The sequence below is a fragment of the Ischnura elegans genome, chromosome 9, assembly GCF_921293095.1.
Source record: "Ischnura elegans chromosome 9, ioIscEleg1.1, whole genome shotgun sequence".
NCBI classification, from domain to species: domain Eukaryota; kingdom Metazoa; phylum Arthropoda; class Insecta; order Odonata; family Coenagrionidae; genus Ischnura; species Ischnura elegans.
Window position 1 is genome coordinate 54,730,816 of NC_060254.1, and position 21,909 is coordinate 54,752,724.

The following is a 21,909-nucleotide window of genomic DNA, read 5'->3' on the forward strand; positions in this document are numbered from 1 at the left end:
CCAAATTAACTTTTAGTGATAATTAATGTTTATATTCTAGAGTCATGCTTTTAAATGCATCAAAAAATCTTTTTAATAATTAGGGATGGTCGTATCAGATACCTCAGATCTAAATAACTGTGGATATTGTCCTTTACTGGATACTTATGGTCCAAATTTGCTGAAGATATCAGATCTGGATCTGAAATTTTAAATTAATGCTTTCAAGTATCTGAAGATCTGACACCTGAAATAAAGTGTTAGATTCGGAAAAAATCCTGGATCCGTCAGTCCAAATTAATAACTGCACCGCAGTGATAATTTTATTACAGTGGAGAAAATTTTGCGTGCAACGTAATTATAATTAGTCATTACTGCCTCTTGTTCAACATTAATCAGTGTTACCTTCAGAGTACAGCCTTGAATAAAGTACGTGCCCTGAAACTTTATTGAAGCAGGTAGTCCAAAAATGGTCAGTTGGTGAGACAGGGAAGGGATGTAACACACTTCCATTGTTTTAGTTTAACTTGGCATTTTCCTTCAAAGCTGATGATGTATTGTCTTTTCGGTTTTTGAGAGGGAAAAAACATCAGAGGCATGGACCTAGGAAGTGAAATCTGTGACATAATAGCTATTGGCATGGTTATTGTCTTACAGTGCTGAGCTTCCAATGGTGGTTGATCAATCTCTTGGAAAGATTCGCTCTATTTGCCTGTTTTATTGTCTAAAATATTCCACAGCTTAAATCCTCTTGCATAACCCCTGTGAGAGCTTCTAAACAAAATGGGTCGTGACTCTGACAAGCTTCGCAGTGCATGGGAAGATAGAATCGGATTTCTTTTCTGTTCCTCTTACAGGATGCTGCATTCACTGAAAAATTAATTTAAAATTTTGAAACCATATTCAATTTCTTCTGAGAATTAGGATCTGATTTCATGATCCGGTGAAGCGCATTATCCATGGATATTTGGATGTAACGTATCCAATCCGACCATACCTATCAATAGTATTTATCCCAGTTGTAGCAAGAAAGTACACATTTTTTGTGGATCTAAGCCTAGTTGAGACGTTTGTGACACATAACTTGGGAACAAGTTAATTCATTGGTACAAAAATTAAGTTCTTGTAAGATACACATCCTTGATAAAAGTTTCAAGGGATTTTTTGTCTTCTCAGGGTCGCCGTGATGAAAACCCCGTTGTGAATCCAGGAATATGTGCAGAGGATGCCAGAGCCTTACTCAAAGCAGGTAAAAATTAGGGAACTTGATACTTGTATGTATTACTGTGCATTTTTGTTTTTCAAACATTTTCCGTAGGTTTAAATGCATAAATCTATTGAAGGTAGGTGAAAATGTGATTTTTATCACTTTTAACTTTAAGCTCTACCAATTAGCTTGAAGATTTACCAATCAAGGGTACTCTCAGGTGGAGGCAGATTTTGAAGGAAGCATGAGAATGTATTGAATTGTCTTTCATTGAGTATTTATTTTATTTTATGGAATGTTATCTATCTATTAAAATCTTCGCACAAAAAAATATGGAATGTTATTGAAGTTGCATTCTTGTAACTCGTGTGTCTGCTGTGCTGTTAATTTTTGTGATCCAAAATTTATATCCAAATGCTATAATTTCCTTCCATTATTTCTTTATCCACAATAAGTTTAAACTCAAAAACTAAAATTTCAACTATAGTAACAATTAGCATGGCCTTATTTATTTTTTCAATATGCATACTATAGACCTAATGTAAGTTCAGATTGGGCACTTAACAGGAAAGTGGTGTCCATGAAATGCAGTAAAGAGACATAGGCCTAAAGTCTTACAATTGAATTTGTCCCTTAGTCTAAAATGGAGGGCTTTTATACATGAGTGGACTCCAAAAGTGAGTGTACAAACCACACTGTAACGGATACAGAAAAAACTCAAGGGGGGGGGGGGGGTGTAAAAGATATCTTGAGTTACCTTTACTTTTATCTTGATAAAAAATAATTAAGTCACATGCAAAGTTTATGAAAGTTTTATTGGAACTGATTATACAAGACAATGTCATCTTATGACATTTAAAATTTACAATTGTGGTTCCGCAGTGTTTGGCAATATGAGCGGCATCGCAAGGGGGGGTGCACCCGCTGCACTTCCCATATGTATCCGCCACTGAAACCACACCACCATGATTGTCTCAGTTTCGAATTTCTGTCAGTTTCAGTGTCAGAAAAAGGATCCTAGTATAGTGGTGGAATATAAATTTCTTGAAATAACAGAATTCTGTCATGTAGAGAATCACCTTACGTGCAATCTATTAGTGTTACGGCCTTAAAGACTTCTGCCTTATTTTATAATGAGAGATTGTGGGTGTGAAGGAGTAAAAAACATAACCATGAGAAGTCAGTAAATTTTGAAATTTGAATGGTGTATGAACCCTGCAATTTAATCTTCTGTTCTAACTTTTTCACCATTATGTACCTGATTAAAATATATTAGATAAATAATGTAAAAATATAGTTACTAGATAATTTGATGCTGGTGTTATAAATTAATCGATACAAGTATCCCTACGAATCGATAAAAGTATCTTTACTGCCTGTTCCATGTTTTCAAAACAAGACTAATCCTGAAAGGTTACTGCAAAATTGTGCAGATGACAAATATCTTCTACTAGAAACATCATCCATAGTCATCCATTGATTCTTCTAGAATGCTCACTGCTTTGTCACCCTCACTATGTCATGTGCAAGTATGCTAGTGCCAAGCATGCAGACAATTCAGACACGGCTTATGACTTTCTCTTGTTTTTCTTCTTGCCATTTTGTGATACAGGAGAGAAGAAATGGGGTACAGATGAGTCAACGTTCAATGCCATCTTGGCCACTCGCAGTTTCCCACACCTCCACCAGCTGATGGTAGACTATGAGCGTCTCAGTGGACACTCACTGGAGAAGGCCATCAAGAAAGAATTCTCTGGGGACATCGAGGAAGGCCTTCTAGCCATTGGTCAGTATATAATTAAGATAGTGCTCTTAAATTAGATGTTATGTATGTACTCTGTATTGTTCTAAGTGTGCTGTACAGCAGACTCCCGATTATCTGGCTGGGGCTTATCCGTATTGCGGATTATCCATCCATGAGTTCATACTCCTTCAAAGTTTTTTGCTATCTTTATAAAATAATTGGATACAAAAGCACCAGGATATTTGCATTTTAATGCAAGGCTACATCAGTAATATTATTTCCATTAGATTCCCCTTGGTAAAATGAATTTATTTTATATACTTGCTCACTAATTAACATTAAAAAAAGAACTGTGCTTTCACATTAATATTAATTCACGACCATGGTTTCAACGTTAGACGTCATCATCAGGTGAGTTACGTTGTTCGTTACGAGTTAGTCTAATGTTGAAACCATGGTCGTGAATAAATATTGATGTGAAAGCACAAAATTCTTCTTTTTAATGGTAATTATGAATCGCTTTCACTAAGTTACGCCTCAAACAATCAATACTTGTTCACAACGAATATTTCATGCATGGTCCTTATATACTGGTTGCTAATCTCCCATATTCCGGCTCGGGAGTGTTGCCTTGATGGATGCTTTTACCCCTCAAACGCCTCCCCTCAAACACAACTCTGGGCACAGTCGCACTGCCACTAGGGGAAATATGGAACTAACTGCGCTGTCGGCAGCGGTTCAAGGCTTATACCGCCACCGACAGTGTAATTAGTTCCATATTTCTCCTAGTGGCTACGGGACTGTGCCCAGAGTTGTGTTTGAGGGGTAAAAGTGTCGGTCGAGGCAACACTCGCCAGCCGGAGATTAGCAACCAGTATATAAGGGCCATGATTTCATGTTTACTTGGCTGTCTGCTCTAGCATTGCAGACGACGATCAGCGGCGGGAAATATACTCTTGATTAATTTTAGAAGATTCTTCAATGCTATCTGTGGTGTACCGCTCAATGACTCAAGACAACGTGGTTTTCAGTTCAGCGAGTCCGACTGGCTCGGCGGCAGGTAGGGTAGCAACTCCACGAGCTCACAACTGCCGCTGATAAGCCGGGGTAGGCGGCGTGCCGGTCGAGCCAATCGAGCCTCATTTATTTCCAGCACAAATACAACAATTCCTCCCTTTCAAAAATGGTTACATCATAGAACAAAACTTAATAACAAAAAAAATAAATTTGTTTCAATAAACAAAAATTTAACAACTCCTTGGAAACACATATTTGGAAATATAAGGCAATAACAATAGCAGTGTAACAATGCATAAACTATAAAAACTAATATAAACACCAACTAAACTCTCAAATATAACCAAATAAACAAGATCATTGCGATTGAAATCTATCAACCGGCTTCCTAATGCGCTGAGGGTATCTTTTATCAACAGCTGATCCCTCGTTTGGAGATGGAACACTTGCATTTGACTGAGTGTCAGAGTGAGAAGGAACCGGGGATTGCAGCGATGGGGATGCGTGAGGCAAACGTGGCGTACTGGGAATGCTAGAGGTGGGTGAGGAGTGAGGGGAAAGGTTGTTTTTGTTTGGGAACCTCTCCGCCACTGCGTCATTATTGACATAGAGATCACCCGTTTTAACATCATCAGAATTGGCATACACTGAGCTGGAATTCATCCCAATGAGCTGATCAATATGTCTGTTACAAACAAAACCAGACTTGAACATTACAGAATACATTACACCACTTAATTGTTTTAATACGATCCCTTCAACCCATTTGTCTTTACAGCGATAATCCCTAATTAGAACAGGTTGATTTTCAAACAAAATCCTTGTTTTCTTAACACCAAAATACTCTTTTTGTTTTTCTTGCTTAAGTTCCACTCTCTTGACCACATTAGGCCTCAATAGATCTAGTCTGGATCTTAAAGGTCTGCCAAACATTAGTTTAGCAGGGGTTTCATTCGTAGTACTATGAATAGAGTTTCTGTAACTAAACAATATATTACTCAGGGCAATATTTACATCTGCATTTTCTACAAAAGCGCAACTTAACTTATGCTTAGCATACTTAACAGAACTCTCCGCCTGGCCATTAGATCGAGGGTGGTATGGCGGCAAAAATGAGTGCTTCACACCATTTGATACCATAAAATTTCTAAATACTAATGAAGTGAAAGGTGGGCCATTATCGGAATGTAAGGAAACAGGTAGTCCAAATCTTGAAAATAGCTCTCTGAGCTTTTCTATGGTTACCTTAGCCGAGGTAGAGCTAACTTCAAATACCTCAAGCCACTTAGTATGAGCATCAATCACCACTAAATACATCTTTCCTTTAAAAGGGCCCAAGTAATCCACATGTAACCTCTCCCAAGGAGAAGCGGGATAATGCCACACATGAAGTTCACTCTTGGGAGGGCTAGAACGTTCTCTAAGGCAAGGCGAGCAATTGTTAGCTAGGTCTTCTATTCGTCTATCAATATTAGGGAACCAAACATAATTTCTAGCCACAGATTTCATCTTTACAATACCTAGATGACCCGAATGCAATTCGTTCAGAACATAGTCACGCAATTTACTTGGAAGAACAATTTTGTACCCCCACATAATAATACCATGCTCTACAGTCAGTTCCTCTTTCCTTAAGAAATATGGCTGTAATTCACTATTTTCCTCTGAGATAAAGTTAGGCCACCCATTCATTACATAATTATACACCTTCTTTAAGATAGGATCACTCTGTGTTTCTTTTCTTACATGTTCAAAATTTAGTGGTACGGAACTCTCAGCTATACAATGCAAATAAGTTCCTACCAATTTTGTTTCTTCATTAACAGAGTGTAAGTCAGGTAATGGCATACGTGAAAGAGCGTCAGCATTACCATGTTTTTCAGATTTAACGTACTGAACATCAAAATTATACCCTGATAAAAACAAAGCATATCTCTGCAGTCTACTCGCGGCAAAAACAGGTAATCCCCTTTTTGGGCCGAAAATGCTTACTAAGGGTCTGTGATCGGTACATAAGGTAAACTTCCGTCCGTACAAATATTGGTTGAACTTCTTGACGCCAAAAACAACTGCTAATGCCTCCTTATCTATCTGTGAGTACCCACACTCGGCAGGAGATAAGGTTCGCGAATGAAATGCAACTGGCCTTTCGACACCCTCCTGAGTGACTATGCTTAAAACAGCACCAAGTCCGGTGGAGCTGGCGTTAACTGCCAATTTCACGGGCAGTGTTGGATCATAGTGTGCCAACACAGGTGCTTGCGTCAAGATTTTCTTCACTTCATTAAATGCATAAATACAGTCTTTGCCAAATTTGAACGGAACATCTTTACGTAGAAGTTTATACATAGGATTTAAAATGGTTGACATGTTTTTAATAAACTTAGAATAATAATTCACAAGACCAATAAATGCTCGAACTTCATTGACTGATTTTGGTATGGGTGCATTCACAATCGCAGCTACTTTATCTTGGGATGTGTGCAATCCGTCTTTATCAATTTTAAACCCTAAATATTCAACCTTACTTGCAAAAAATTTACATTTTTCCTTTTTGACTGTTAGACCACATTCACTAAGACGTTTACACACAGCCTCCAATCGCTTATAATGAGTTTTAGTATCCGGTGCACTAACCAAAATGTCATCTAAAAACACAACAGTACCTTCTAACCCTGCTAAGGTTTGTTCAATGGCCTTTTGAAATACTCCTGGAGCACTCGAAATACCATAGGGCACTCTGCAATAAGAGAAGAGACCCTTGTGTGTGCTAATAGTACAAAGCTTTTGTGACTCAGAATCTAAGGTCAATTGCATAAATGCATTGCTTAAATCAATTTTGCTAAAATGCCGACCTTTATGCATGCTTACAAATAAATCCTCAATGCGAGGTATGGGGTATTTATCAACCTCCAAATACTGGTTTAGTGTGACCTTAAAATCCCCACAGATTCTGATGTCACCATTAGCTTTTAACACGGGCACAATTGGCGTACCCCAATTGCAGCTACGTACAGGCATTAGCACTTTTTCGTCCACTAGACGTTGCAATTCACTCTCAACCTTTGACTTTAAGGAAAAGGGAATGGGTCTTGGCTTGAAATATTTCGGCTTAGCACTCTCTTTCAGAATTAATTCTACTGGTTCGCCTTTGTACTGGCCTAATTTATTGGTAAAAACTTCAGGGAACTTTTTTACTAAATTGTTAACCATTAAATCAAAGTTATCAAATATTTTACTTGAATCGCTAATTCCGTACAGATCGGATTTATTTTTGAAGGAAATGTCTATGCCCAATATTTTAAGCCAATCACGTCCTATTAACGGATGTGATCCCCCTTGGATTACATACATATCAAGAAGTTTATTTACATTCTGATAGCTGACCTTGACTTTAATTTTACCAATTGGAACAATCGGTTGATTGGTATAGGAACATAGCTTTAACTCGCTAGGGTAAAGCGTACAAGAAATTAGATTATTCTTATAAAATGTATCACTAATAACAGTCACACTTGCTCCTGTGTCTACTTCGAACGTAGTCATTTCACCCTGAACGACAATATCTACCCTTATTGGGTCAACTTTGACTTTCTCGGTATGTTCCTCATACATGACAAACATGTGCTGAATATCTTCGATGTGCAAATCGTCAGCTTGATTTCCCACACAAAAAGCACTTGGCGTATCGGAACATTTTTCCGAACCCACGAAATTGTGTTTTGGCTTTAACATAGACTTATTAAAAGACTTACATTTTGGTGGTCTGGAATGGCCGTAACTATTATTACGCACAGTTGTCGCACTTGTCAACGCACTCGTCGATCGACAAACCTTGGCAATGTGGTTTTTCTTCCCACACTTATGGCAAGTAACACCATACAATTTACACTGATTCTTTACATGCCCAATTTGCCCACAACAGAAACACTTCACACCACCATCCCTGGACACTGAGTTTGACCTGGTCGATGTAGGGTTGTTGATCCTTTGCGTTGCTCTCCACGATGCGATGTGCTGTACTCGGCCGCCGTTGTCGACTCCTTGGACAGCCAAGGCTGCCGCGTTCTTCTCTGCTGCCTCCACTGAGCTGGCAATCTTGACTGCCTGCTCGAAACTCAAGCTGGCCTCTGCAAGTAATCGCTGTTTCGTCGACTCATTCCTGATGCCACTTACTAGGCGATCCCTTAAATAGTCATTTAAGGAAGACCCGAACTGGCAATATATTGACAGCTTTTTGAGGCTTGCGATGTAATCAGCTACCGTCTCCCCCTCATTTTGATTTCTCTTGCTGAATTTGTAGCGCTCAGCAATAAATGATGGTGCCGGGTAAAGATGGTCCTCTACCAGCTTTACTAACTCGCCATACGTCTTTGACGATGGTTTGTTCGGCGTGCACAAATCACGAATCAAATTAAATGTTTTAACTCCCACAACGGTTAAGAGAGTACTCACTTTCTTACTCGCATTTATCTCGTTACATTCCACGAACAATTCAAATCGTTCGACATACGACGACCACGTGTCTATCGTACTATCAAACTCGCCAACCGAGCCTATTACTCCAGCCATTTCAGAATTACTGAATCACACAGAATTACTTCCTTTATCCTAGCCGTTATCGATCTGTTACATAACGCTAGTTTCCACATAGTTTATCCTCGTCGCCATTTGTGGTGTACCGCTCAATGACTCAAGACAACGTGGTTTTCAGTTCAGCGAGTCCGACTGGCTCGGCGGCAGGTAGGGTAGCAACTCCACGAGCTCACAACTGCCGCTGATAAGCCGGGGTAGGCGGCGTGCCGGTCGAGCCAATCGAGCCTCATTTATTTCCAGCACAAATACAACACTATCATAAATTAAGAGAAATGTTACCAATGATCTTTATTATGGCCGTGGCCTCGCATGCCCAAGGGAAGCGTTTGTTGCACTCGGGCATGTTTATGCCGTTACTAGTCAAGGTCAAACTGGAGAGGAAAGGAATGTTAGAAGTTGAGGCAGTGGGGGAAAGTAGAGATTGCATGAGTCGTAGCCAGGCACTCGCCTGTGAAGACAATTTGCCGTAAGTCCTGGTTTCCTCTAACAGCTGCTGCGCAATGGTGTGATTGCACCCCCATTGCCTTCACGGGATTTCTGTGTTCCTGTTTTCCAAGCATCGCGGGGGGCAATCGCTCTCATTGATCACAGAACCACGTCTCAAAGTAGTTGCATCCCGATCAACTTATGCGAGACGTGACTATGCAGCGTGGTGCCTGACAGCGTAGTTTCCGACATCGCGCAAAGGTTTTGAAGCAATCGTGCAAATCACTTTTCTGAACCCATGATTTCGCAGCCACGGGTGTGTGGTTTCCAGAAACTTGGTGTTACATGCAGCTGTAGGAATAAGATTATAATCATATTGTCGTGGCTAAAACGGTTGCGGTCAAGAAAAGAAAGCCTTTAATGATTCCAGAAATCAATGTAAAATGACAGAGAATGTGCCTCAATAATATTAGTTTGAATAATGTGTGTAAATTATGAAAATTTGAAGAAATTAAAGTCAAAGTTTGGTTTATTCATGCCACCTCTCCCGAATAATCGGGAGAATGCTGTATTTGTTATATCAATTTTTTCATAGTTTTAGTATCCTCTTTAATATAATTACAGTAAAACCTCACCTTAACGAACTCCCGCTAAACGAAGAACTCCGTTCAACGAACAAATGCTATTGGTCCGGCCAATTGCCTATGTAAACACATTAGTGAAAAACCCCGATGAACGAACTCCTCTTTTACGAAAACTCCCGATCAACGAAATGAAATTTCAGCGCGATCGAGTGAAATTCACCTCCCAATAACCAATTTTTCCGGTTAAATTTTTATTTTCATATGAATAATTTAATATTCGTAGCGTTGGAGGGCAAATCAGAGACTTCCACTGAATAAGCCAATCAGAATCGTCATTATTAACCGTAACCATAGCCTTCCGTCGTGTGTTTCCGCCGACCCCAACTCGCGGCTCGCGGCGAATTGCGAAAAATGTTAATGCTGACTTTCGTAAATAACTCAATGTCCCAATATTTACACGCTCAAAGATATGATATCCAGAGCTATGTACTTCGATCGCATTCTTTTGACGGTTGTTTAAGATACTTTACAGAATTACAACGCGTAAATTCCGAGAAGCATTTTTTTTCACTGGCCGCCATCTTGGATAACTTTAAAATTTAACTAAATTACGGAAGATACAATGTGCGCGCTAGAAGATGAAAGCCAAAATTTGCATCTCTTAATTATCTTTAATATATGACTCAGTAGTTACTCTTGTTTCATTCACATTGTTTATTTCAACATCATCTAAAAAATAGGAGAAACTTTTGCATTTGCCGCAATCTTGGATAAAAATATTCGCACTTAAGACACGAAAGCCAACATTTCCCATTGATCTAGACGTTACTTGAATTGAGTGCTTTATACTAAAGTTCAGTCTCTGTCTGTCGGCGATTGTAGCGATGTCCTAACGTGATGTGAAGCGGTGTTGATTTTCTCCTGAGAAAAAGGTTTGCGACGGCCGTCAATTGTTGCATGAAGAAGACGACACATGCCATGTTTAGACTGGGCCAATGGTGATGCCTCACCCCTGTGGTAGCAGCAAAAATCCATGGGTGACAGCGGGATTAATTCAGCGGTGGTTGGCGGGAGTTGATGCACTCATGGGGAAAGTAGATTTCTTCCTCGATCGCTGCACGGGCCCAAACATAGGACTAACAATAAAAAATGTGCGTGTTATTTTCTTCCCCCCAACTGCAATAGCTAAGTTGCGACCTCTCGACCGAGGGGTCATTTCTGCGGCAAAGCGGCATTACCGTCGGATTTTAGTGGAGTTTTTGGTTTGTCGAATGGATGTAAGGGATCGGCGAAATTGAAGAGGACCATTTTGCAGGTAATGCAAGGGCTTTGCAAAGCTTGGAAGCGTGTCGCACCTGTCACCATATTTAGTTATTTTGCAAAAACCGGGTTTGCAGTCAACAGCATCATTATCGTGACTTATTTTACTTCAAGAACTCCTGCATGAGGCCTTCCAAGCTGTTTTCTTATCGGGAGTTGTCAATCCGGTTTGCAGTCAACTGCGACCACGCGATGGAGAGTGATGACGAAAGCCGTGAATCCTGGCAGGGTCTCTCAAAAGTCATGAATATTGAAGAGTCGTTTGATGAGTTCACTAGAATAGACTCAAATTTCGTAATCCGCGAAGCCAGCGAACTGAGGGTTGCAGAATATAATTTCTCGAAAACTCATTTTTCAAAATCGTGACGTATTTTACTTCGAGAACTCCTGCATAGGGCCTTTCAAGATGTTTTCTTATCGGCAGTTGTCTATCCGGAATGCGATGGAAATGATGCTAGTACAATGAATTATTTACGAAGCCTGCGACCGCAAATATTGCTATGGAGTATTCTGGATTCGACTACTATAAAGAAATGCTGCCACCCACTGAGCTTTAATGGGTCGACGAAAGTCGCACTCGCGCCGTTATGGTAGAGCGATCTTAATTTCATGATGAAGCTATAATTGGCGCCGTTACTTTAACTTTATATTAGCAATGGTCAAATCTATCGAATTCTTAATTTTTCAGTGTAAACTTCGCGAATACATGTACTCTATTTCAAATATTGAGAATAAAGGGATGGCCTCGCACTCACCGCTACGTTGCATACATTTTTGAAAACCGATGAAAAAGCACGCGAAGTGATTGAATAATACGAACTGAGGCTTCCTAAATGTGGTCTATTGCCCGCGATTTGCATTGCAGCTGAAGAAATAAGCACTGTTTTGAAGTATGCGAAGGTAGAATGAAGATAACGCATGCAGACTTGCTTCAATTTCCGAGCCCCTAGAATGATGCAACGTGCGCATCACCTCCGGGGAACGAACTCCCGATCAACGAAACGGCAAAATTTCGGTCCCTTGAGTTTCGTTTAAGAGAGGTTTTACTGTATCATGAACTGAATTCTGGTGTTAAAGTATGTTATGTATTTTTTAAATCCTTTCTTTGAGACAGAATTTTCAGAAATGAATTTGCAACTTGGGTTTTTTGCGATGTTGTCAGCGCAGCACTTTGTGGGAAAGTTTGGTTTTTACTCTTAGAACCTATTAATGGGTTATGTGAGTGAAAACCAAGCTGCATAAGCATTGTAAATAATAGTAAAAAATTTTTAAAGCAAAGACCCAAAAAGAATTCCAACAAATGTGCACGTCTTTGTTTCCAACTTTTTTCTCTCATAACTTTTGTATCTCATCATAGTAATGAAAGCTGACTTCTACCAATTGATACAAAATAAGGCTTGGGCTTTTGCTCTGTATTAATTCTGGAGCTTGTCATTGTAGAGCAAACATTAACTGGTGCATTAACATTGATTTAATATTGAAGAAGTAGTTATAGTATGCCATGTGAAGATCATTTTCTTGGAAATTTTAAAATGTCTCAAAAACAGCTCTTCTAATTGTATGTCACCAGCGTAAAACTATGGTATCAATTAAATATGATGTTGTAATTATTGTAATGTAAAATTTTTCAGTGTGCTATGGCCCCGTTTAATTTTTAGCTGGTCACATCATCTACATCTGTGTTTTTTGTCTTCTTTTGTGCAGTCAAATCTGCTGCCGATCGTTCAAAGTTCTTTGCTGAACGCCTTCACAAAGCCATGGCAGGGTTTGGGACAAAGGATAGAACCCTCATAAGAATCATCGTGACAAGATCTGAGGTTGACTTGGGTGATATCAAAGCTGAATTTCATCGAGCTTATGGAAAAACTCTGGAGGATTTCATCTCTGTAAGTTGAATGTTATTCTTCTGAGCATGAGTGGACATTTACCCTATGGTGGGTATGTCTGTCGCAGATTGCCACTTATTTTTGGAGTTCTCTGTTTTATGGCATTTCTTTTTTAGTGCCTCTGTACTTTCACCTTCATTTTGAATAAAAGACGTATTGCTCATAGTTTTATTCTTTTCCAGGGAGATACATCTGGGGACTATAAAAAGATGCTCCTGGCTATGGTTCAGTAGTTAGCAGTCTTGGTGAAATAGTTTTGAAGGCTTCAGGTCCTATCATCACCTCATGTAATCATTTGAAAGTGGAGGCAAGATAAGATGTAGAAATTTCTCCTCTTTATGGCTGCATGGTATTTTTATTGTGTGGTGAATTAGCTTATGGCTTTGGTAGGAAAAAAGTTAAATAACTGTAAGATTTATTGAAAAAAAAGGATTTTCTAATGTAATCCGAGACATTTGTAAGGGAACAAAAATCCTAAGTATAATTGCAACTGCTTGATAGAGGAGGCTGATAAATTTATACATTGTAATTTCCACTTTCCTATACATCTTATTGAATATTAAATGTAAATTATAGTGTTTATTATACATCATAACAGTGAACAGATATTGATTTTATTTTGAAAATTTATGTAAAGTATAGTCATGAATAAGGTGCCTGATGTTATATTCTTGAAAGTGATACTGACCCCGTTTAATTGCGGTAGTATCTTTGTTATACGCAGTGTGGATGTAGTTTTTCATGTGAAAAGTTTAGTGCAATATTTTGTTGAATATTTGGAGTCTATAATTTCTAACATAATTGAATTCATATTCTTTTAATTAATGTTCCTAAAAACACCATAATCTTCATGTATTAATGCTTATGCTCTGTTTACATGGTCATTATGAAGCATGAGCCAATTTGATGGTGTCTACCAGTAAAGTAAGAATTCATTAATGGTTCTTTGCTGTGTTAAATTTCATACACATATATGTATAAATTTTCATAAATTTACCTCAGGTTTTCACAAAATGTGTACCAATTTTAGAATTTAGATATGTGGCACAGTTGATGGTGAAGTGCTTAACGTGCCAACTTTTTGGATTCTATTTGGAACATAGTCCATAGATCTTTTATACTTAATCACTAATTGAAAAGAAAAGATATTTTTTACAATATTCATATTTCCGGACAGGTTGTTACTTATTGTTAAAAATGCGCATTATAAAAATGGCCTAGTAATGTGTTATGCAAACAAATATACTTATATTTTATATAAACTGTTGAAATAATACCACCCATTTGAAATTAGGCATTGCATTTTTCTTTTCATATTTTTCAAGTTTTAGTTTATGAAGGGAACTATCGTAGGTTATGCCTAGTCTTGCTTTGCTTTTACGTCACAGTAATATCGGCAATCACTCTGTGACAAAAAAATACTCTTCCTTGGTCTTCTTACTTAACTATTATGTAGTTAGAACACTCAATATTCTTTGGTATTTCTTGTTGCTGTATTTTAGCATTAGTTTAAAGTTCAACGTCACAAATCTTCTCGCATATATACTTAGCTTTTTCAATGAACATCACATTCTCTGTTGATCTGTTGTCTAAAATTGTGATTATGTACAACATATTTTTGTATCCAGCTTTATTCACTACATTCAGTATTTTTATAATGTATCTCATTTTCATGAAATTTTTCTATTTAAAATGTGAAAAAATAGAAGGATTTAAAACTGGTGTGGGGGTTATGGTTCACAAAATTAATACACTGTAAACATAAATTCATATTTTTTCTTTGAATTCTCATTCATGAGTAGTTCGAATAATATGGCATTTAATATGTGAGGCTTGTGATTTGCCTGATGCTATTAATGAAAAGATCTTTAATGACAACTCGTATTTGTGAATGCTTCAGAAAATTTAAGAAAGCTTGGTTTTGCACAGATGGCTGTGTATTAAGTGACCGGCTGTTCTCAATGTCATCATTACAATTGCCAAATTATATTATAGAAAGCCACGTTTGGCTGTAAAAGTGTGCTTTTGTCTGATGGTAATGTTCGGAATGATAAGAATATATGTAATGTTATTATGCTTTTTTCTGATGTATTTTGATATACACTGTAATTGAAAATCCACTTGTTCAGTATTCAAACTAATGGTTGGTTTTTATGTGGTGGAATTTTAATGCTAATTTTTGACCCGTACTTACAAACTTGTAAAGGAGAACAATTAGTTTAAGGCTCTTCAGTAGATAAAATAAAACACTTTTTTGCCCCACCATCATATGCAAGTACCTAATTTGTTTTGAAATTAGCACTTAAATTATGTAGCGGTTTGTTTCATTTAAATTGTTTTAAATGCAAGAGATTTTTATATGATTGTTATCTTTGAGAGTTCAAATTCTTTGGTAGTTGTTAATTTACGAACTTGGATTGCAGAAAAGTTGTAATTTAATCATGTTGCTAGTTTGTGGTGCAGTTTGTGTACTAATATTTTTATATAACTTGAACTGAATTTTGAACATTTTGAACTGAAATTTATTTACTTACTAACCTCGAATTTTCTTTCTATGCACTTACTTGTCTAATCATAGTCTTATACCATGTGGGCTATTATAAATATTTTTTCCTGTAGTTGCTTTCTTGCAGTTGGTGCATTTCTTATTGGTAAATCAAAGAGAGAAGGGTTTGAAATGGGTAATGGGAGTATTTTGATGCATTTTGTTATATTTCATCTTTCAATTTAGCTTTGAATGTGCGGGGTGCTTTTTTGAGAATCTGGAGGGGTGTGCTTGAACTGTTTGATTTTTTAAATCTATTAAGTTACTATGACTCTCGGTAATTAAGTAATGAGAGTTAGGAATTCTTTCCCTTGAATCAATCTTGAGAGATTCAAACATGCTTCCCATGGGTGGGTTTCATCTGGGCACCCTCTTCATATATAACATATTGTTCCTATTGATCTTCCTAATGTATTGAGAGCTTCCTCACTGAGATCCAAGTGATCATGTAAAACTGTAGGGAAAACTTGTATGGGATTCTACCTCGACTCTAAATTTAAGAATTGTTTTTGGTAAGAGTCGGCCATCATTCACAACAAATTTTTAGTTGATGGAAAAATGTTCATGTTCATGGTCTTTGTACTTATTTGTATCTATGTTGATGTAGCATATGTACTCCATGTAATTGTTATCTTGAAATGTTTTCCTGATAATTTTGTTTTAGATTGTGATCTTTTGAATGGATGTCACTGAGCGACCTGATTTGGGTCCTTTTGCTATGCCTCAGAATGTATATGGAATAAATGCATTTATTTTATCGGAAAGAACAAATCCTGTTAGTTCAAATTATTGGTCTTAGTTGTTTTATATACATCTTGTTCAATGAAAATATGAGTTCTCTCAAATGGTACAGGATGGATGTGGATGCTATGGAGGAAGTGGGTGGCTGTGGTAGTGACAGATGTTACGTTTTAAGACCTTTTTCAATGCTTATACTACATTTTTGTATGCATTTCATTTTTTCTGAGGAATTTAGACGAGTGAGACTCAATTTTCAGTTTATTTGACATAAACTAGGGGTAATCTCGTGTCACCAGACGTCCGGCTTAATCCAGATATGTCTTCCTATTTAGATGTTCATCTGGTGTTTTTTAATATTGGAATATGTCCTTCTTGGTCATCATGATCATTTACGTAGATAATCTGTTGATAGTCATTCTGAACTTCTCAAAATTTCTGAATTTCAGCATTCCAGAGCACAATGCAAATATAGATGGTGTATTTTCTCTCATTTCATCTCAGCAGGGATGGCAAGTGAAACTAAATGAAAATCATTCGTTTCGGCCTGAAGGGAAGTAAATATGAGGCCTAGTTGAATGAAATAAAATAACTATGTTTTATTCCACACTTTATTTTAAATTGTACGACCGGTTTCAATTACGGTTACGGTCGTACGATTTAAAATAAAGTGTGGAATAAAACATATTTATTTTATTTCATTCAACATGAAGCAATTCCACAAAGTAACGCCTGAGACCGTGTCTTATATGAGGCCTAGGTTTAGCTTGTTTGTGCGCGAAATTTAAATAACCAAGAAGTTTAGTTTCGACCCGGGACGAAACTTTACTTCTGGGAACGAAACAGAATTGATCGAAACTGCGCTGCTCACAGTTAAGTTTGGATCCCAGAAGTTGAGTGGAGGAGGATAAGAGGGAATAATTTCGACCCATTGCGCTTAAAATCGTGTAGGGAGGTTAAAACGTGGAGCTTAAAAATTGAATGGACTGTTTGCGTTCACCATTCTCCAGTTAGTGGTGAAAATATGAGTGCCCCTTACATCTAATGGCGGTGGGCCGAACCTCTACTTCATTCAACCGTTCTTTGTACTCGTTGTGTGGGTCGAAACTAAACTGTTTGAAACTAAACCTGTGTTTCGTTTCGTCTCAAAGTTTTAGTTTAGTTTTGACCCAAAGTAGTTTCGACTCATATTTCGTTTCGACCCTGAGTTTAGCTCCCAGAATTTAAATCTATTTAGTTTCGTTTCTACATTTCACTCCTGGGAATGAAACTATTGAGGACTTATGAGAGAGAGAAATAAAGCATTGCCTCAGTTAAGGGACTCATAATGGTCAATTACAGTTTCAAATAATGTTCTTGTACGGAATTTTATAGTTTTCTGTTGAAAACTCCAAAGTTGCTCGAGAAAATTAGATCCACACAAAAATGTATTGAAGCATAGTTTTAATAAATTTTTATTGTTCGGAAGTATGAAATTGTCGCAATTTTTCAAGTGTCCTGCTCTTTCCCCTTTTTCTCTGGGTGCTGTCCTCTTTTGGCATCTGGTCACCCTATGTCAACCTGTATCTTCTTTACAAATATTGGTCCCTATACTCAATCCTCTGTTTTCATAAAAAAATTGAAATGTTCTTCATGACTTGAAAAATTAATTGCTTGGGCATAGGATTATTACTTAGCACATCAGGTACAGATCTCATCAATTTATCTGTTTAGCACTCATTGCCTGTTATTGAGATACACATGATGACTTCTTGTGGCCATGGTCTTTGTCTTTCTTACTTATGAGACCATGTCATTGGGAGAAGCCCATTCTCTCTGGTATTTCTTGGTCTTCTCTTTTGATGAGTTCTAGATTTCTGTTTTCCCTTAAGTTCAATGGGCTATTGCATGAATACTCCATCAAGTTTTCCCTGTGGGTAGGGGAAAGTAGAATACTCCCACAGTATCCCTGCTTGTCGTACAAGGCGACTGAAAGGGTCAGGGTATAAAAACCGATGTGCTAGCTTCAACTTCTGGTGGTTTTCAGTGCTAGTGTTGACACATTTAACACTGGTCATTTAACACTGGAAGCAGTCTGTAGTAGAGAGCGGTTTCATCGCAGTTATACAATTGCTCTTCAGTGTACTCACCCTCATCAATCATCTTGCGTAAAGTCCCACAGAATTCTCTAGCTGCTTCACTGTCACTGGAACGAGATTCTCCTTGCATGTTAACTTACGCTATCCTGTGGCGAATTTTCCACCTCGATATAGCCAGCCAGCAGAAGCAACAAAATCATGAGCACCACCTATTTGTTTATTTAATTTAATTGCCTGTGCCTGTAAAAGTGGACCGGATAATGGAACACCTTCACTGCGCTTCTGAACAAACCACGTAAACAAACATTCATCCACATCACCAGCAGCACTCAATCTGGCCTTTTTTCTATCAAGTCCTATTTCGTCATCCACTTGATCAACAAATGATCGTAATTTATCTTCTTCTTTCATCCAACCACGAATAGTTCCTTCAGGAACACCAAACTCCCTGAATAAACTTGATTTTGAATCACCGCGTTTCACTCTGTCGATTATGCCCAACTTTTCTTTAATTGTGTAAGTTTTCCTTTTGGCAGACATCGTTTTAACCCTAAAATCAATGAAAATTTTCGTAAAAAAGTAATTTTCATATTCATATTAAGCCTAAGACAAAGGTAAAACAGCTCATTCATCATTAAATGCTCGAAGCATGTGGGCATTGAGTACCTACCTTGGTTTGAGCGCCGCGGTGCGAACGTACGAAAGAGAATTATCTCAATCTTCCTGAATCTCGAAAATTATTATAGCCGTGCAACACAATTTTCAGCTCGAGTTCACAAGACACAATGACCGATCAGGAATTCCCGACTTTTTTATGGCTACGAAACAATGCATGGAATACGTCGCCAACGTGTAGATGAACTGCTGGAATCGAAACTTAACTACGAGCAGCGGAGTTTCGATGAATTAAGTTTCTTCCCGGGTCGGAACTAAATTCCTTGTGATTTTAATTTCGTGCGCCAACAAAACTATACCTAAGCCTCGTATTTTCGTTTCGCTCCGAGTCGAAACGAAATATTTTCGTTTCGTTTCAATCGCCATCCCTGGTTCTGTTGCACGGACGAGATGGACGCCGGCCTTCAGAAACGAGTGGTGGAGTAAAATATTCCTTAGGAAAATAAACACGGTAGGAATCACGCCACCTTTTGTCGACACAAGTGATTGATAGAATGATGTAAGAAGGGGGCTGTTAATGGTACCACGTGAGTAATCGGGAGTCAAGCACAGGGACGAAGCTAGGAATTAAGCCTGGGAGGGGGTGGAGGGGTAGTTTAGGCGCAACTAAGGGCCGTATTCTTAGTCGACCCTGTAGGGCCAACCGACCCTGGATACGTCATCAGCCCCTACATAAACCGATGTCGCCCTAAATACGCCACATCAAGCCCTACATATGGCCGTTTTTGGAACTAAACGGGCCCTACTTGATATAGGGTAGCTGAACCAGTCCTACACCGTACAAAAACAATATGCTCCGTCATAAATTTTCGGTCGTCTTTTCTTAGTTTCATAGTTAGTTCCATTACACCACCAGAGTGGAAAATTGGCGCTGCGCCATCATCTACGTCATCTCAGAGAACTTGACGACGGAATTACCCCCCACCACTTATGTAGGGTCGACCGAGAAACGCATGTAGGGGCCTTTTGTTATGTAGGGACGGATATGTAGGGTCCACTAAGAATACGGCCCTAATACTTTGATGGCTGGAGCGTATGGAATACCCGCTTGGGTAAGCGATAGGTGCGGGGCCCTCCCCCAGAAAAATTAAAAAAAAATGGTGAGTTTTACGGAACCCCCTCTCGCTGCGCCTCTGGTCAAGCAGGGCCGTATTTAGGATGTGAGGGGCGCGGGGCCCATTTGGTTGGAGACCGGGAGGTCCCACTGGTTGCGTTCAGAGCTACATTAACAACACCAACGGAAAAAGTTAACAAGCAATCAACAGCGTTAACCATTTATTGACGCCAATGTTGACGACTATATGTTAACCATAAAACAAACCAGCTTCACTTCGAATCTCCTCATAAATAATGTTTTTTTCTGTTTTTCCGATTTTCTCTGTTTTCCTCTGTATTGGCGGAAGGCTCATGCTTGGTGGGTGGCTCGGGGCCCAGGCCCCTTGACCCCATTGATCCGGCCCTGGAGTCAAAGGTCCGACTCTACGCTGGGAGCAGTTCGCCGTAAGCCGAATACCAAAACCACGAAAATTACAAAAGAGGATCATCAAGACTTCCTCGGAATGTGTTGTCACCTAAACCGCATTTCATTGGGTTTACAAAAGTCACCACTCGCGTCGCTGACGGACAAATTGATCTTAGTTTCACGGAAAGAGGAGGTGTAATAAGCAGGGCCGGATTTACCGTTTGGCAAAACAGGCACGTGCCTCGGGGTGTCGCAGTCCAAGGGGCGCCTTCAAGGGCGGCAGTTCATTCAGTTACAGTAATACGTAATGTTTTTATTTTTTAAGCTACTCTTCTTTTTTGTCGCATGGATCAAGGCTAGACATTATTTTTGGAAAGGGTATTCATAAAGTGTTTTAGTTGTATAAAAGTTAAACTTTTTCATGTTGTTTTACTCCAAGCTGTTTTTCTTTAATTGAATTGTCTATACGTTTTCCCAGCGTAAAATTCAAGCACAGACTTATACTGTCGGCCATATACCTATTTAATCCTTTTTTCCGAACCTTACCTCATGCGAGTGGCTATGCCTTTTTATGAAAATCAAGGGGGACTCCAATGCGGAGGGGCGGTCAATGGAGTGGTGCCTATAGCGTAACTTTGGGTGAATCCGACCGTGGTAATAAGGGGTGTTAACCGAAATTTATATTCCTGATGATGTGATCTATCAAATATGTGATTTTTAAATGCCTCTCCTCGCAAATACACACATTACTCTGCAAAATATTGAAAAAAGTGGGTCACGTTGCACTCATCTCCGCGCCGCGGAAATTTTTGAAAATCGATTAAAGTGCGACCGAAGTGGTAGCGGAAATCTGAATACTATTGGATGGAATTGGGTCTCCTCAATGGGTGCTTTCCATTCGTCGACGCAAGTTGACTTGCGTCGACACAAGTCGTGTTTTTTGCTTTCCATTCGTTGGAGTTGCCGACACAGGCGGACTCTCACCGACTCTGACGAAAAGCTGAGTTTGAGACAGCGGACAGACGAATTGCGCATGCATAGTTGTTTTGGCGCCTTTCACCTGCATTGGAACTGGAGTTGAAACATTTTTTAAATTAGTTATTGGCAAGTGTGCGACATGTTCAATGTATGACGTTTTAAATAAATAGGTTATATATAAATATAATAATGCATTTTTGTAAATTTGCAGTAGTTATTATACAATTCTGAGATGATTCTTATTGTTATTTTAAAATTTTGTGATTTTGAGTGATATTATTTTTAAATATACCTGCCATGCCTATAACTAAGTCGAATTATTTGCGTACAGTGCATCATTATTTTCACCGTAAAAAGTAAACCGTAAAACGGTCTCGAGAACAATCCAAATGACCAATGACCATAATCCAACATTGGTCAATAATATAAACAAAAAACATTCCAGATCTTCACTCTGAATCACTTACATCGTTCTCTTTGGATAAATTTCCCGGTTTTCTAAACTCGTGTTCTACGCGCATCAACCACTGCGCATACGGTGCTTTCCATTCGTGGCTGGCTAGGAGTTGACTAGAGTTAACACAAGGTGACACGAGAGTCGCCTGAATGGAAAGCACCCAATGCAGTCCCCTTGACCTAAACGGTCGAACACTGAAATTAAGAGTGGACGGAGA

The 21,909-nt window shown here is 38.7% G+C and overlaps 1 protein-coding gene across 2 annotated transcripts in view; it reads left to right on the plus strand.

The window, feature by feature from the left end:
* LOC124164901 (annexin B9-like) overlaps positions 1–16,075 on the plus strand; it is a 33,381-nt gene extending 17,306 nt beyond the window's left edge. For both annotated transcript variants that reach the window (XM_046542129.1, XM_046542130.1), the window contains 4 exons: positions 1,156–1,228; positions 2,799–2,972; positions 12,578–12,759; positions 12,942–16,075. In XM_046542129.1, the coding sequence (XP_046398085.1) occupies positions 1,156–1,228; positions 2,799–2,972; positions 12,578–12,759; positions 12,942–12,992 (480 nt within the window). In that variant the 3' untranslated portion in view covers positions 12,993–16,075. The remainder of the gene's footprint in view (positions 1–1,155; positions 1,229–2,798; positions 2,973–12,577; positions 12,760–12,941) is intronic.
* Positions 16,076–21,909: the final 5,834 nt, after the last annotated feature.